Source organism: Notolepis coatsorum (genome assembly GCF_963971535.1).
Source record: "Notolepis coatsorum genome assembly, chromosome: 8".
NCBI classification, from domain to species: Eukaryota; Metazoa; Chordata; class Actinopteri; order Aulopiformes; family Paralepididae; genus Notolepis; species Notolepis coatsorum.
The window spans coordinates 47,409,399-47,427,681 of NC_140172.1; the positions used below are offsets into that span (position 1 = coordinate 47,409,399).

The 18,283-nt window shown below is 41.7% G+C and overlaps 1 protein-coding gene across 1 annotated transcript in view; it reads right to left on the reverse strand.

Moving 5' to 3' along the window:
* The window catches only part of ubl3a (ubiquitin-like 3a), an 82,124-nt gene extending 65,343 nt beyond the window's left edge, over positions 1–16,781 (reverse strand). The window contains exon 1 of the mRNA XM_084320711.1: positions 16,106–16,781. Within this exon, the coding sequence (XP_084176837.1) occupies positions 16,106–16,132 (27 nt within the window). The 5' untranslated portion in view covers positions 16,133–16,781. The remainder of the gene's footprint in view (positions 1–16,105) is intronic.
* Between the last annotated feature and the right edge of the window lie 1,502 nt (positions 16,782–18,283).

Sequence of the window (18,283 nt, forward strand, 5' to 3'; positions counted from 1 at the left end):
ACAGAGAGAGCGAAATGAGAAAAATTGTCACATTTTCAAACAGTCCGGCATCTCAATGATTGACATAGTAAATGTTCTCTAGTGGGTCACATGGTGGTGATGACTTGTGTTTATCACAGTTATAGTTAACACGAGGAAGAAAGAAACCCAGGAAAATAGGAGTGTTGGCACTGGCAGACGTGTGCAAAATAAAAGTTTACAGTCGTCAATTTCATCAAACGCTACTTATCTGAGTACTCATAGCTAGTTCTAAAGTTATTGCCTGACAGTAACAAGGAAGCTACTTCCACTAATAACTTGAAAACCGCCCACATTGTTTTGATGGCTTTGCTTCGGATTGACAAGGATGCCCGCCAGTGGGATACTATTAAATGTAACTTTACTTTGGAGCTGAATGAGATCCGATGAAAAGAAGACAGTGTGTCTTTGAATTAAAGATCTTCAACAGTCTAGACGTATCTGAAGTAGTGGGGAAATTATAGAGTCGAACAAATACCTCATTAACAGCCTCTCCCTTTGAAATACACAAGAACCTCTGCTTCTCCAAACAACATTCACATTCAGGCTCTTTCTCTTCCTTACAGAACTCTGTAGTGCTTCAAACAAAGCTTCTCTTCCCGTCTTTAGTCTCGTAGCTTATTAGCCTACACGGCACGCCATCTCTCTATTTTATACTTTAAATACTCTCAATAGTGACCTCTATAGGGGACAAAGTGTGCACATGGTGTTATGGAGAATAATACACATTATCTTTCCCCTCACATAAAAAATTCCTTTTTAAGCTATTTTGACAGCTTTTATACATAATTCTATACCATGATTCTTCTTTAGAGCCAGCAGATATTTATATGATGATTTATGCGTTTAGTGGCTTCTTTTTTCATCAAGTTATCAGGAGGAGGCAGTGCTGCAGGGAAGCTGATTGCTCACACCCCATGGGACAATACAGACTTCCGGCCAAAACAAGCTAAAGTCAACATCAGGAAGCTGACAATACAGCCAAACATGGTCAGGAACTTTTTTGTTAAATGGGTGCATACAGGGAAGGAAAGGGAGTGCTGTAGTAGTTGCTTAATACCATCATGCAGACAATCACCTTTTGCCTTGATTCAGGTTTGCATTGTCTAGTAGGGTGATTGTGAAGCAAGTAGCTGGGCGTCACTCTGTGACACTGGCAAAGTCGTCAGCAACACAGAACTGCTAACAGGAACAACAGGTTGAGCTTTCGTTTCGCATACTTACATATAAAAGTATAAACACACACAGCTGTCACGAATGATACCAATAGCGCCCAGACTTAAATTGACTGATGAATAAAACAGAGATTATCCAGTGGCAGCCTATGCTAGTTCAGAGAGTGTCTGCTTCATCAATGGCAGCCTATGCTAGTTCAGAGAGTGTCTGCTTCATCAATGGCAGCCTATGCTAGTTCAGATAGTGTCAGCTTCATCAATGGCAGCCTATGCTAGTTCAGATTAGGGGTGGGACAATACATCGATCCAGATCGATATATCGATCTATTATCAATAATCAAATAGGATCGACGCAACGTAAAAAGATCGATTCATATTGCGATACTCTTATTTTGAAAATCCCCGCGAGTCATATCCGCCGGCGCCCAGTATTGTGAAACTCCGTGTAGAAATTACAGCAGTGTTTGCGTCTGCTGTAAAGCACTACAGAGCGTCTATTTTGCGAGCCGATATAAGTCTGTGCAGTTTTTTCCCCGCAACGGGTCAAATGCATATAACAGGCGTTGCATCGTCGCCATTCCTTTATGCCAACGTCGCGTTAAATATCTAAATGAACGTCGCGTTGGCTGCTAAAAGCTAAGCAGCTAACCGTGAGAGAGAACAGGAGAGTGGAAAGGGGACTTGGAAGGAGGAGGGGTGGGGGCTGTGGGGGACTGTGTGTGTGTGTGTCTGTGTGTGTCTGTGTGTGTGTTAAAGCTCAATATATAAAAACAAAAGTGAACAGGAGGTCTATTTGTATTAAAAACAATAGATTGTTTTTCATTTAAATGTCTGGAAGAGCTCAAAAATAAATACATCAATTGATATTTCCGTAGCCTTTTTTTAGTTGATCTAAATGTGACTGATTGTGTTAAATGGGCACATAATATCGCCTCATATCGATCGCAGACACCTGCATTGAATCGTATCGTATCGTATCGTGGCAGACTTTGTGATATCGGCAAATATCGTATCGTTGTCCAAAGAATCGATATCGTATCGTATCGTGATGAAACTGATGATTCCCACCCCTAGTTCAGATAGTGTCAGCTTCATCAATGGCAGCCTATGCTAGTTCAGATAGTGTCTGCTTCATCAATGGCAGCCTATGCTAGTTCAGATAGTGTCAGCTTCATCAATGGCAGCCTCTGCTAGTTCAGAGAGTGTCTGCTTCATCAATGGCAGCCTATGCTAGTTCAGAGAGTGTCTGCTTCATCAATGGCAGCCTATGCTAGTTCAGAGAGTGTCTGCTTCATCAATGGCAGCCTATGCTAGTTCAGAGAGTGTCTGCTTCATCAATGGCAGCCTATGCTAGTTCAGAGAGTGTCTGCTTCATCAATGGCAGCCTATGCTAGTTCAGAGAGTGTCTGCTTCATCAATGGCAGCCTATGCTAGTTCAGAGAGTGTCTGCTTCATCAATGGCAGCTTATGCTAGTTCAGAGAGTGTCTGCTTCATCAATGGCAGCCTATGCTAGTTCAGAGAGTGTCAGCTTCATCAATGGCAGCATATGCTAGTTCAGAGAGTGTCAGCTTCATCAATGCCCCTGTGTGACGCTAACTCAGCATGTGACGCTCCTTTACATATGAGTCTGTGTCAATGGCTGTACATCATATGTGTCTTGTTCATCCACCCTTAGGCGCAACCACGTCCCAGCTTGATGTACATCAGATAATGTCGTACAATTTTGTACGACATTGTACTTACGGGTTTGCTCATAGCTTAAACTCGTAACATGTAATAATCACACATCAAGCACACACCTACTTGATTGTTTTTTAATTATATCTAGGGCGTTGTGGTCTTGTCTTGTGAGTTATTGTTGTGTTATAGTTGTAATGCCCTGCTTTATGTTTACATTTTATATATAAAAAAAAGAATTAAGAAAGAAAGATATAGTCTGGTAAGAAACATGAACAGGAAAACTCACCCCAGCTTTGTAAACATCCACTTGTATAGCTCCATCTGTTGTTAAAAGGTTTACTTTCTCTATCGTCTTCTACTGATGAATTTTCATCAACATTTTATGAAGATTCATCAGTAGAAGATGATAGAGAAAACACTGTCAGGGAATCTAATTCTCCACAGCAGCTTGATACAACAAAAATAGAACATGTGCAGAGGAACACGGAAGTAAATGTTTTAACTACAGATGCACCTATTAAAATGGAGTTTTCCTTTTCGTGTTTCTTACCAGACTATAATATCAAAACAATCAAGTAGCTGTGCTTGGTGTGTGATTATATGTTGCGAGTTTGAGCAGATATGGGCAAACCCGTAAGTGCATAGGGAAATTGTATTCCATTATCTGAGGCCCAGATATGTGCTAGCAACGTTGTTGCAACTAATCTGCCCTGAACTCTGTCACTTTCAATGACCAGCAGTCATTGTGACATCATTAGAATATTTCGTTTTCAAAGTTCTAATAGCACCAGGTTGATCATAACCTACACTTCACAATTAAATAAAAGTTGACCTAAAAACCTACTACTGAACTAGCAAACGTTGCCAATTTTACTTAGAAAGTTAAACACCAGCATGATACCACAACAGAAAAGTTTATTTTAATTTCATTTCAGAGTTGTATTTTAGCTAGCTGGTTAACACTTTGATTGCCAGCCGTGTTTTCCTTTTTACCCCCTTGAATGCCACAATCCGCTCCAATGTTAACGTTAATATCGCCTAATCTATGTTTTAAATTATGGCTATGTGTCTAATCTGCCCGTCGCTTATCAAAGACTCATTTTCCAGTCAACATTGTCGAAGTAGATTGTATTTTTATCGCTTCATTTCAGTTTGATAGCATTTTGAAAATCACTCGTTTTCGCGTAAAAAACAACACATTCTATGATAATCGTCTTTTACTGGAATATTCCAGAACGTTGTCATTTGTCTGCCTATTTATGAATCGTTTTCAAATAAACGCTAGATGATCGATAGTATATGTGTGCGCACGCACGCTCGTGCCGCGCGCTGATAATCGCTGCTCTTATTTCCTGATGGCTTTTACAGTCAAAACAGCTATATCACATATAGTGGAAACGCGTATATCTCCGTGAAAACGAGTCTGATTATCCTAAGACTGATAACATAGATTCCTTACCTGAGGTCAGATGGTATCCAAATGGTTTATTCCAATTTCCGATCGCCATTCGGAAAAATCGATAATTGTATTGATCCACCGTGTGTACAGTAGAACACATATTCGCTGTGGCACCAAGGTTCCAGAATGAACTCTGGTAGACCCTGGTTACATCAGTGAGAAGTAAAATGTGGAGTCAGAAATCCGTTCTCCCATTCACTTTCATTGAGTCCAATCCAAAAGGGTGATTTACCATCTGGGAGACGATAGGGGGCGCTTTTTTCACATCTGAGCGCCGGCGGTGCCTGGATCTCCAACGGTAGGCTCGCTTGATGAAATATGATAATAAAACGAGAATACTCGTGACGTGGCATTCAACGGTCGGGGGGTAAACCCGAGAAAAGCCGTGAGTGGCATACAAAGTGTTAACCATGGACTATAAATAAATAATCACCACAGCAACAAATCATTTCAATCAACACTAGAATTGGGTCAAGAGATGACATGTCAACATGGTTGTTAACTTTACTGAAGCATAAAAAGCATGGACTTTGCCCTTCAGTCTTTGGTCAGAAACAACTTGTGTGTTTGGTAACCCCTGGCAACAGACACTGTAAATTGTGGAGCAAATGTCCCTGCAGCAGTTAGGGTGTCCTGAAATGAAGATAAGATAGGATGGTAATGTTGAATTTTAAACTGATTCAGGATTTGTTTCCGTAGCAAATTAGATTGTTCCTGTTGTTGGAGATTTGGGCAGATGGGAATGTGGGTATTTTTGTATCTACCAAAGAGTTCAAGTCAAACATTTGTACTCTTAAACGTGTCTATACAATTTGGTGCACATGGTGAACATGAAGTATTGGACAAAACAGTATGTTTGTCAACGATGCATCATGCATGTATGTATCACATAATGGTTTATTACTCAAGGACAAGGTGGTTTGGAACAATCACAGCAAGATATGTGGTGTCCCAATTTGTATTTAGAACATTCACACCAAATTCTGGCCAAAACACTAAAGAGGAACTGAGAAAGAAAGATGCCTAAAAAGTGGGAAATACATTTTCAGAAAGGAGAAGTGAGGTACATCGAAACCACATGTGGCAATTACGCCAATGACACATTTAGTGGACAACACAGACACACACACACACACACAGTAACATAAGTTACATAAGCAATCAATCAATGGATTCAAGGTTCACCATCTGCCTCTATGCATCACTGGAATGTATCAATAACTCTTAATTATTATCTCATTCCGATGGTATCAATACCTCACTCAGAGAGGTGCTACACCCACGCTACAACTCCATAGTTTTCAATAACCAGCATCCACTGTTACATCATCAGTAAACGTCAGTAAACATCAGTAAACTTCTATCTCACATATGAGATCTACCTGAAAAGGTATAGTACTAAAGTAAGAAACAAACGTTGACCATGATCTCTGGTCTTTGACCAGTTAAAAGACGTATTCAATAGTGCAGGTTCTTGGCTGACCATTCATTGCTTCATGCCTGGACATAATTATTCTCACAATCAAAGACAGAGACATAGTAAGATCAACAACATTTAAGCTAACACACCAATACATAACACTGACAATCTTTCATATGGTAAATAAAAAGGAATTGTGCTCTTACTGGACGTACACACTACAAGCTACAAATCAACAGGAAATCATTCATTTCCAATCGATGTCTGCGGCGTGAAGCCAAGCGTGCACACGCCCACCCAGCAGTGCACACATTGCTCCGCGGTGGCCACAGAGGGCTACAGATCCTAGCATGATGGACGAGCTCAGCTTCATTTAGAAATTGAGCTGAGCTCCTCTCGCTCTCTAATGACACTGTGAAACATCAACGAATCATAGAGAAAGGATGTTTCTGCTGAAATGTTTCCATTGTGAAATAGAGAAGAAACGGACAGATTCCTGTACCTTTCAACTACAACTCAATTTGAATATCACTGACAGCTGGCTGTCATTGTTACATTTGACTGTAAAAGGATCTCAGGTTAGAAATATGTTTAACGTTGGGCGCTCCAGTAGCACACCACGTAGCGCGCTGAGTCGCGAAGCGGTCGCCCCGGGTTTGTTGCCCAGACCCGGTGGCCATATGCCACATGTCTTCCCCTCTTCTCCTCCCATTTCACCCTCTCTCCTCTGTCGGTCCTGCGTGGCCAAAAGGTCCTGCGTGGCCAGAAAAAGCTGAAAATGCTATAAAGAAAATTAAAGAAAATTAAAATATATGTTTAACGTTAAACATAGGCCTAATTGATGTTATGGCTATTATTTTATGGCAAACAATCCCATGACAATATTGACTTTAGAGTCATGCACACAGGCAAATCTCAAGCAACACCTGAAGGGCGACTCAGCGGCAGTGTAGCTGGCCACGCTTGGCCGATTTGTAGTCTGAACACCCCATTACAGCCAATGAGGCTATTCATTCTGTTCTGGGGCCACGTCCCCTCCCCTTTCTATGATTCTAGTCTAGAACCAAGAAATACTGTATATCAGTCTTCCACAATTATTGTCAGCTCACGTCTTATAGAATAGGTATCTCCTTTGTAAGGCAAACAGAAAATGCAACATTTGAAGTTTGAACTTCAGCAAAGTGAATTGAGCCGCAACTCTACAAGCATCAGAGGTTTCCATGGCACACCAAGTTCTCATCCATGTGACAATGTCAGAGTGGATACATGCGTGGCTGTCGCCAGGCGTTATGACCTCACTCTGTGACTCAGCCCAGCACATTAGTGACATGCACACGGTCACTAACGTGCTCCATCCAAATGCCACTTGCTCTGACTCTCCATGTTCAATAGTGCTCTGTCTGTTTGCCTCTTTCTCTCTGCGTGCGTCAATGGAACCCCTGTTAATGTCCCTCCCCTGCAGCTAAGGAACGACTGCAATCCCCTCTGCTGTAACTAAGCCGCATAATAACTGCTGGAGTAAGCTAGAGTAGGAGGACAGGCAGGGTGGGCTTTTTCAACAGCAAGGCATCCCCTCCCTTTCATCCCCTGGTCCACACACACCCCTCACCTCTGACCCTGAACGTTCACCCCTGTGTGTGTGTGTGTGTGTGTGTGTGTGTGTGTGTGTGTGTGTGTGTGTGTGTGTGTGTGTGTGTGTGTGTGTGTGTGTGTGTGTGTGTGTGTGTGTGTGTGTGTGTGTGTGTGTGTGTGTGTGTGTGTGTGTGTGTGTGGTAGAGGGGGTAGTATAGTCCCTTTCAGAATTAATTAGTATGGAGAACATGTGCTTGTTGAAACAGCTTTAACCAAGCAATTTACATCATTAGACAAACATGGTAAATTAAAAGTAAATTTTGTTTGCTAAGATTCACATGGTTTCTCAGTAGGGTTGAGCATCGTTTGGATTTGAACAATTCCGGTTCCGATTCCGATTCTCCATTTCGATTCCTGTTCTAAACGATTCTCGCTTCCGATTCTTTGAGGTGCAGGTCAAAACAGGTCACAGCTTATTTCGCAAGAGATTTTTTCTTTTTTTTTGAAAAATCTTAAATTTTTTTCATACTATTCACATTGTCAGTTGACTTGATACAGTTTAATTTGGTTGCTGTACTTAGAATCGAAATTAAGAATCGAAATGCAAAAATGTTACTTCCGGTTCCAGAACCGGAAGTTAGGAACCGGTTCCTATTAGAACCGGTTCTCGGTGCCCAACCCTATTTCTCAGGTTTGCCTGCTATTCTTTTTAGGGTTAAAGAGTCTCTGTCACCACTCCTGGTCTCGTCAAGTCGAAAATGAGTTGTGAGTTGAGTTGAGTAGGGCAGTGGTGCACTCATTCACCAAGGGGGCCGAAATTATATACAGATGATCTCGTGGGCCAGACATAATAAGGGCTAAAAAAGGTACATTTTCCTGGTCATTTTGTTGTGTTTTGTTGTTTGTTGAATATCTATTCAATTCATGCATACCAGTTCAATATGTTATTTTAAATGAACTGGTGCTTCAATTAATACACAGAAGGCTATTTGTTTCAATTGAACAATTAGGTAAGGAGGCATCATTTATGGATATTGGTTGATTATGGATTAATCTTTTACACTTTTTTAAATGACATATATTAGATTACAATTAGTTATTCACCCAAGAGTTTGTAAGATTAGCAATTCTAGGCTAAACTGGTCCAAGATTATTGGTGATTACTGGAGCACACACAAAACATCTCTCACTTGCCTTGCGCAAAACCAATAATTTCCACGGCTTTGATTTCAGAGTAGGTATGTGAAATGAATTTAAAGAGGGTGCAGCACAACTCAAACTTCTTCAAGTTTCCTACCGGGTGCATGGTACAAACAGGCTCTTATACAGTAAAAGGCACTGATGGAAATGTCCTTTAGGTACTTTTATTGAGCGTGGGCAGCGATCCAACACAACGTACGTGTTTCAGCAATAAGCCTTCCTCAGCGTTCAGGCTTCCACACTGAGGAAGGTTTATTGCTGAAACTCGTACTTTGTGTTGGATCGCTGCCCGTGCTCAATAAAAGTACCTAAAGGACATTTCCGTGAGTGCTGGCTGTTTCTTTTAACACTTTCTCCGCCGGAAACGGCTTACGACGTGTTTCAAGTTCATGCGAATTCTGCCAGATCATGGCGTACGACGTTATTCTGATCATATTTCATATTTTCGTCATGGTATTCATATTTCACTCACGGAGCCTTGTCTGATGCTGTCTGAGCCAGAACAACTCTGCAACGCTTCAATACTGCCACCTGGTGGCTGATCGGCGAGTTGCCAAACCGGATATGCTCGTTGGAGCTCGGTCCATCCCCTAAATCCGTCCGGCCACTCGTTTATCGTCGCGGGACTCAAGACACACACCGTGGATATGGATCGTTGCCATAACTCAATAGTCGACATGATTTGGGCGTATATTAGTATTATACAAACCGGAAATGGATCACCTCGATCCCCATCACATAACTGGGATCTGTTTGCTCCAGTATCATCGCCCAACGCTAAGAGGAAGCTGCCATTTTTGTTCATTATTAACCATACAAACTGCTCTGATCTATATATCACCCATACTACATGAAGCATTTAACGACGATCACGGAATTATAAACAACCCTATAAACGACCCTATATCTCACGTTCTAGGAATTACTGCAGAAAACGATAAAAACATATTTTTTAGACGGTATTTTCGTATGAATGTGTGAATGAAAAAGTCAAACGTTCCTACATCCTGAACGATAGATAATCGATGTTGAATGGGCCATAGTAATGTCAATTTAGCAATACAATTTAAAAAGTTATAGCCCTGCAAAGAAGGTAAACATCTCCATAGACTTACAGTGCTGGCAGTGATCAAACATTGATGGATATAAGCGTGGCAGAGAAAGTGTTAATGTAAAAATGTATTCAAATAATGATTTGCAATTATAAATAAATATATATTATTAAGTTTCAATTAATTATTCACCCACAGGAGTTTGTAAGATTAGAAATTCTAGGATCCATACACACGCACGCACACATGCATGCAACACACAAAACATATCTCAGCATCACTCCCTACCGCAGCTTTCACTTCTCTTGCGCAAAATAAATAATTTCCTGTTTTGATTTCAGAGCAGGTATGATAAATTAGCAATAATTCACTTGATAGTCAAATAGGATGCAGTGAGAGAAACACAGCCTGAGCTGAGTGACAAACTGAAAGATGAAGTCAGGTACCACTGAAGGCTAAATACTGGGTTCTCCTCCAATAGGGTTATCATCACGAACAATACAGATAACCAGATAACACCATACAGATAACACTAGGGATGCACCGAATATTCGGCCACCGAAAATTATCGGCCGAAAATGGTTTAAAAAAAAATTCGGCTTTCGGCCGAAAGGGTTTTAGCACCGAAAATATATCACCGAATGTCAAAGAACAGGGTTACGTAACGTTCGTAACCTAAAGTGTTGTTGTGATAACGTAATCAAAACGTGGCTACAGACTTTGCGCAACGTATAACGTGAGCAGCTTGGCAGCTCTTCCTGCGTTCTGCAGCGTTCTGTCATAACTAACTCCTCTTGGGAGTCGCGCTGTTTCTATGTAAACTCCGCAAGCAACGCATCCAATAAATGCGTCTTTAACACTTTGGCTGCCGGAAAACGCCTAAACACGTCATTCCCGGCCATGCTCAAGTTGCCGAAGACGCTTTACAGCGTCTTTAATATCAATATTTCAAAAATCTGGGATCGGATTCATATTTCCCCTCCGCTGGCCTGAGATCCACCAGGAGGACCCACTGAGCTCTCTGGCGGTTCAGGAGCGCCATCTGGTGGCCGGTCGGCGCAATCGCTTAACAGGAAGTGCCGTAGAGGTTGTGCTGGTCGGCCGTATTACTTCCGGGCACTGGCTATAGGTCCCGGGACTCGATCTCGACACACTACATAGCGATCGATTGCCAATAACTCGATAAACAACATGATTTGGACTTATATACCATTATACAAGCTGGAGATGGACCGGGTAAATCGACATCCCATAATGGTAAAATTTCTACTCTACGATGATCGCCCAACGGCGCGCGGAGACTGGGGTGAGTTTTAGCGTGTAAAATTACCGTCTTCGATACTAACTGCTATTATCAACATTTGACCCACATTAGATGATTGGTATAACGCTGCCCACGGAATTATAAACACCCCCTAGCCCATCCGGTCAACATCAGATGACGTGTAGTAACTTCTAGAAGTACGTCTAGTTGGAATTTTTTATATCGCGCTGATTGCCATAAAACTGTATTGCATCATCAATATAATGTATTTGGGGCTATAGATCACGTTCTGGAGAAAACTGCAGAAAGCGATGAAAACATACTTATACATTAGACCATACTTTACTATGAATATGTGAATGAAAAAGTTTAACGTTGCTACACAATGAACAATACATATAGGACTTTGAATGGGCCCTAATAATGGCAATGTAGCAATAGAATTTAAAAAGTTATAGCCGTGCAAAGAAGGGGACTTTCTCTATAGACAAATAGAGCCGGCAACCTACGGTTGATAATGAATTTAACCCATGGCAGCCAAAGTGTTAACATGCTTTATATCCTCGCCATTACTATATGCCCGTCGCGGTTGAAACCTTTTAAACTAACGTTAGCGTTAAGCTAGCTAACAATGCTTCCGGTCCTCTTTCACTCGTCTCTCGTAAGCTACGTCATCCCCCGCTAAGAGTCACGGGAGATGTAGTAAATACAACAGTCCTTCCATAATTCCATGAATTATGACAGTAGCCACTACAGTAACATCATTACGTCTGCTATAAGCTATTATCCCTCTCGTGTGTGTGTCTTTATGCAGATCTTTATGCAGTTTTAAAGCACCTTGGCTTTGTTCTGAATGCACTTTGTTGTAGTTATCCTACAGAGAAAAGAAAATGCACTTGACTTTAATGCACATTTTGTTGTATGCAAAGAGAACATTTTTTAATTGTACAATCTTTCAGCAGTCAGTCTGGAATTAATGTATGCATTCAAAAGTGCTGAATAAATGTTTTATGGGCCCATAATAGTGATTATTAATATTATTTAAGTAAAGTTTTGCCATAATCATGTCTTTTGCCATAATCAGGAAGCTGAAGAAAAAAAATGAAATACATTATATATATATTTATATCATTTTCTGCCTTTCGGCATTCGGTTTTCGGCCAACTGTTTCCTATTTTCGGTAACGGTTTCGGCCAAGAATTTCCCATTCGGTGCATCCCTAGATAACACCATACAGATAACACCATACAGATAACACCATACAGATAACCAGATAACACCATACAGATAACCAGATAACACCATACAGATAACCAGATAACACCATACAGATAACCAGATAACACCATACAGATAACCACCTGTGAGTTTGCTTGAAAGGTCGAGACATTCGCATCGGTTGCACAGTGAGACGGTGGTGAATTTGGATTTGGATGCTTACACAGCTGTCGCTACGCCGCCATCATTGTTTTGTGGAGAGCGTGCTAAACCGAATGTTATCAGCGGTCTTTCCCGCGCTCCTTCCTTGTTGTACAATCCACTCTGTATTGTAAGAAATGCCAACAGTTTTAAAATGTTAATGCTTTACCCTGCTTTACCATCTCTGTTGCCAGCTAACTGCTAGCATCTGCAGCAACTTATTCTCAATCCTCCCAGTTGAAACGAGAATGACGTCCAAGGCTCTGAATGCTAGCAGATATAGCTGACAACGGAGACGGTAACGCAGTGTAAAACAAAAAAAACGTTGAGGTGCCTTTCAAGTGCCACTATTGCGAGGAAGGAGTGGGGGAAAGACTGCAGATGAGATTCGGTTTAGCACGCTCTCCACAAAACAATAACGGCGGCGTAGAGACAACTGTGTAAGCGTCCCTCCAAAATTATCAATAGCAGCACAGTTGTCTCGATTAGGGTCTGAGTCCAGCCCATCAAAAGTGAGCAGAGATGTGTGTCTTTGTGTGTTTGCACTGTATACGAGGCACGTTTTGGAGTAAATACAAAATGTTAAGAAATAAGGCAAAGACAAATCAAAACAGAAACTAAAATGTTCACTCAAATAGGTACACACTCAAATAAGTGCACACACGCATACACACAACATGTGTGTGTGTGTGTGTGTGTGTGTGTGTGTGTGTGTGTGTGTGTGTGTGTGTGTGTGTGTGTGTGTGTGTGACGTGTGCGTGTGTGCATGCGCACTGTGTGTGTGTGTGTGTGTGTGTGTGTGCACATACGTGCGTGAGTGTGCTAGGTAGTGTTGAAAATGGTGATGTTTGAAATCCTCACTCTGTTCCATGTGACTCTCAGTCTTTCCTGCAGTGGGTTTATTCACCAGGGCTTATCTGAACAGAGGCGCTTTATTCTTCTACAATGTTTAGTCTTCACTCCTCCTCCCTCTGCGCTGCCTCTCTCTCTCCATTTCACCAGTCATCACACACACACACATCAAAGAGTTCTAATATATATTGACACACATGTGCGTGCGCGCACAGGGCCGGACCGACGCATTATAAGCGAACTGAGAGCCTGCTTAGGTTCCCTGTAGCCACCAGAGGGCCCCAAATATATATTTTTTTCATTCGATAAAAATCAATACAATTATAAGCAAAACAAGGCACACAAAACAATACAAAGGAGCTCAGGAGCTGTAGGTGTGCGGATGATGCTTCCTGTGCATTGTGTTTGAAGATACAGCTTTTACCATGTTGGCAGGTTCTTTTCATCTGTGGCTTTATTATCTATGTTCTCTAAAGTCTAAATACATTTTCATTGTGGATAGTCTTTTTATGCAAATGTATGCAAAGGAATGTATGAGAAATTGCAACGGAGAGTAAGGGAGAGAGGGGCTGATTAAGAGGTAAAGTGCCAGACAGCACAGCAAAACACACCCAAAAAGAATTTGCTGTCCGTAATTTTGTGTGTCTCCCCAGAATTTTGCCTGGTGCCAAGTAGGGGCCCCCAAATAAAATTATGTTTAGGTCCCCATAAAGGCTTGGGCCGGCCCTGTACACACACACACACACACACACACACTTCTACACCCCACCCCCATCGTACATGAATTCACACACACAGGCATATCTAGAAGCCAAGCGTCCCAGTGTTGCCATGGGGACCAGTTTTGACCCTGTCAGCGTTTCTGAGTCCTCCTGCCTGGAGGGAGGTAATTTGCCCTTTCCATGCCTCCCTCCTCTGTCCCCCTGTCTCTCCTTCATTCTTCCTGTCCATGCACCCCCTCCAGTCACTTAGAGTAGGGTTGGCTGGGAAGTGTAGCCCATTCACATTTTGAGGTATACGCCTTGTATCCATGATTTCTTTTTACAAAACCATCATCAATGATATAAAGGCCTACATGTCGTTACAATAGGCTAAATACATTTCTTGAATTGAATCTCAAAATTGTACCTTGCAGCAGTATTATAACAGTATTGCCCTTTTTGAGTGAAATAGCACCATATTGCATAAAAGAAAAAATGTCACATGAGACTGTAATTTATACTGTGATAAATATTGTGATATGATCATTTGAACATATCACCACCCAGCCCTACTTCAGAGGCATCTAGAGCCCCCCCCCCCTCCCTCCTCCCCTATTATCTCAGATTCATTCATCCACGTAGTGTTGGGCTTCACTATTCCTCCCTCCTCCTCCTACTCTCACTCCCACACTATGCAGCCTTTATAAGTGTCCACATACATCTCTGTCTCTTTAACACACACACTCTCTTTCTCTCTTTCCACAGGCTAAGGGAGAGAGAGAGGGCGAGAGTCCGAGAAATAAGAGAGGGAGGAAGTGAGAGGAGTGTGTGTGTGTGTGTGTGTGTGTGTGTGTGTGTGTGTGTGTGTGTGTGTGTGTGTGTGTGTGTGTGTGTGTGTGTGTGTGTGTGTGTGTGTGTGTGTGTGTGTGTGTGTGTGTGCGCCGCGCGTGTGTGTCAACTGCTGGAACTCAAGCACATATTTTGAGCCAAGTACAGATACATGGTAACTACTGTTTCTTCATAAACTACTCAAATTAAAACACACCGAGCTGCTTTCATGAGCATGAAGAAATTACACTCATTTTATGATTTCCACTACTAGGAACGTTTTACTCTAGGACCATGATTTATGTACTGTCTGTGATTTAATGATCCTTACCCCTTTCACTACCACACTACAGATGGTAACCGTCTGTAGTGTGGTAGTGAAAGGGTTAACATTATGTGGTGTTGTTGTGAAAGGGTTAACCCTCTGTTGTGTGGCAGTGAAAGGGTTAACCTTCTGTATTGTCTCAGTGAAAGGGTTAACCCTTTGGTAGTGTGGTAGTGAAAGGGTTCATGTTTTGCTCTCTGTGTGTGTGACAGGCCCATGAAACGTGTAGTCACATACCTTACTGCAATACAAAGCTTATCCTCACATACCGTGCCACTATGAGAGATATGAATCTTTTGTCTTTAAATGTCATATTAAAAGGAGGAGGAAAATGTATATTTTCAGGCCAACACACACTCTTTAGTTTGGTCATGACATAACTGAGTCATAACTCATAACTGACTATTATCACTTGAACTGAAGTCCCACATCCACTCACGTCAGTGAATTTCTATTAATTTCCGTGTATCTGGTGGCTCTTCAGGATTTAGCTATCTCAAGCCCAGAGTATGGGAAATGGCATGATGTGTAGGCTATGTCAATAATCCAAGGAGATTCCACACCATGTCCTATAAGATCCTGTGGTGGCTGAACCTCTGAGAGGACGGTTTACCTCAAACCTCCTCATCACATCATTATCCCAATATCATAACAGCATAATGGACCTGCTGTCCCGGGGATCCGTTCAGCTTGGACATCCATATAGCAGCCTACTGAAATACAGAGGCAGCTGGGATCTCCCTGGGTAGAGGGGACACATATACTACTACGTGATAGTGAATGACCAGGGGTTGAAATGGCATTTGAGCCTGATATGACATAATGGGGTTATAAAGGGCCAATGCAAAACGTCAAAAGCTGCCACTAATTATGTGGCAGTTACCTTTTTAATGCACGTTTCCATTTGAATACATGTTCTTGCTCGTATGTCTATTTATTACGGTAGCCTTTCAATATCCAGCCCACGTCTATGTCACTGTAATATTCGGCCTATTAATAAGCTACGACATTGTGAACAGTAGAGATAACTACTGTATAATAATATATCATTAAATAATATCCTAAAGTAGTTGCCTTGATGTTGGCTGTTGTGAAAAACAGCACTGGTTACAATAATAAACATTGGCACATTCTCTCACCATGTCCGCTGGGGTGCTGCCCGTCATTGTGTCGGTAGGTCTTCGGTGTGGTTTCACACAAGAGAGGACAGAAATATTCCCCTGTTCGTCTCCCTTATAATAATCGTTCTCACAATAATCTCTTATTACACGTCGATGTTCACCTTATTATAACAGGCTGTAAAAAACAGAACTTTTCCAGATTTGGTATGGCTCTTTCCACAGTCACAACACACCCAGGTAGTCAGGCGATCTGTTATAGTGTTTCTTTTCTATTGCACAATCATTTGGTTGATTATATTCCATATGAACCAGTCTTTTAAAATAAAACACGATCGACCGGAGGGTCCCCTGACCCTCCAAGTATAAAAAATACTATTTGCCTCCTCAGAAAGGGTGCCTACGCCATATGAAAACCAAATATTGCTGGCACATCCGGATACGGATCTCTCTTGGTAATAAATCCGCAAGGTTATTATGTCTTCTGTTTACACGCAAAACCCTCCAATGGTTTGTTCGGCGGCGTTATTACAATCCGTCGGTCATATTCTTTAACCCGGAGTCCAGTCGTCGGTGTGTCACAGATCGTGTCCCTGTCCTTTTGCGAGCCGTTCAACTGTCATCCTGCTGCCTCACAGTGGGAACATGGCGGCAGACAGTCCACACAGACAGGGAGGAATAGCGCTGAGCTGACGGACTGAGGTGGAGTGTGAGGGGGAGACCGTACTAGGGAGCTTGTAGTTCGGTGGAGAGATGACCGCACACGCCTCCACAGAGAATGAGGAGGGAGGGGGGGGGTCTTTCCTAGCCCTATGAATGCAGAGAGACAGAGGGAAGGAGGGGGTATGTTATTATGATACTCTTTCGGATTACTCTGGGCAAAATGAAGTCATTTCAGGAATGTTATTATCAATGGCAGACCCCTATCCTTAAATGCAATGCCTTGGCTTCAGTATGGCCTCTATCCATACAATTTGGACTTCAGACCTCATCATTGCAATTAACTGTTTAACTATTCGTTTGATTGATTGAAAATTTTATTAACATATTGCAGAATGGTAATGCAGACCAGAGAAAGACTTTAGTCTTATTTACATCAGGGTCCCCCATTTTCAATTCATCATCATATGACATACATGACATGTAGACAGTACTGTTGCATCTAGACATTTATGACATACCAGATCTACAAATACAGTACTGTTTATGAGTACAAAAAAAGAGTCTAAAAAGAGAGTATATTTGAGGGGGAAGAAACTGTACATTGGATGTTATGGAGGATAGTTGTGGTTTACAACACCACACTCAAAGAGATTAGTCTTTCAGTCAGTCCTAGAGGCTGGTGACATACAGGCAAGTTAGGCAACTCATCCATCTGTAGGCTGTTAATCAGTCAACAACACCCAAGATGATTCAATATTATTGTTTGTGGTGTAAGTACAAATAATAGTTTGCTACAGAATGGAATGGAACCAGTACCGGATTAAAGCTGAGCCCAACGTTTGTCCCATAGATTAATGTTTGTGCCTGTGTGGGTGCTGGGTGGGGTGGTTGCCAATAAAAGTGAGAATAACAAAGTTATTTATGAATCAATTCAAGACTTTCACTAGTAGCACAAACTGTAGAAAACAAAGCAATAGAATAAAGGAGCGATTAGGAGAAAGACAGGAGGATATGGGCCTACCAATGGAAATCTCACCATTAAAGGGGAACTATCTTATAAATGGCCTTTTTCAGTGTTTAGCATTGTTTCATAGCTATGTGGACTTATATTAATAGGATCTATGTCTCTAATTCTCATATTGGCATATTCTTCCAATTCTCCTCTCACAATAGTCACCCTCACTGAACTGAGTCATCTGAAAATGTTCTGATTTGTGATGTCAGAGAGACTCCGCTGCATGATAATCATCAGGCCCCGCCGTGGCCTCCCAGGCTCAAAACGGCCTAAGATCTTGAGGTAGAAAAATGCTGTTTTTGAGGACTTGATTAGAAATACAAAACAATGAATTAAAAAAAATTACAGAGGTGTTTCATAGACTCACAGGAATTGTGTAAAAGTGCCCAAATAGTGAAAGAAATAGTAAAATAGTTCCCCTTTAATGGAACAGAAAAGGGTAAACTACAGCTAAGGTGGGTTGAGGTGATATTGGCTTTCCCTGGGCTAAGGATAAAAAACATGAATGAATGAATGAATGA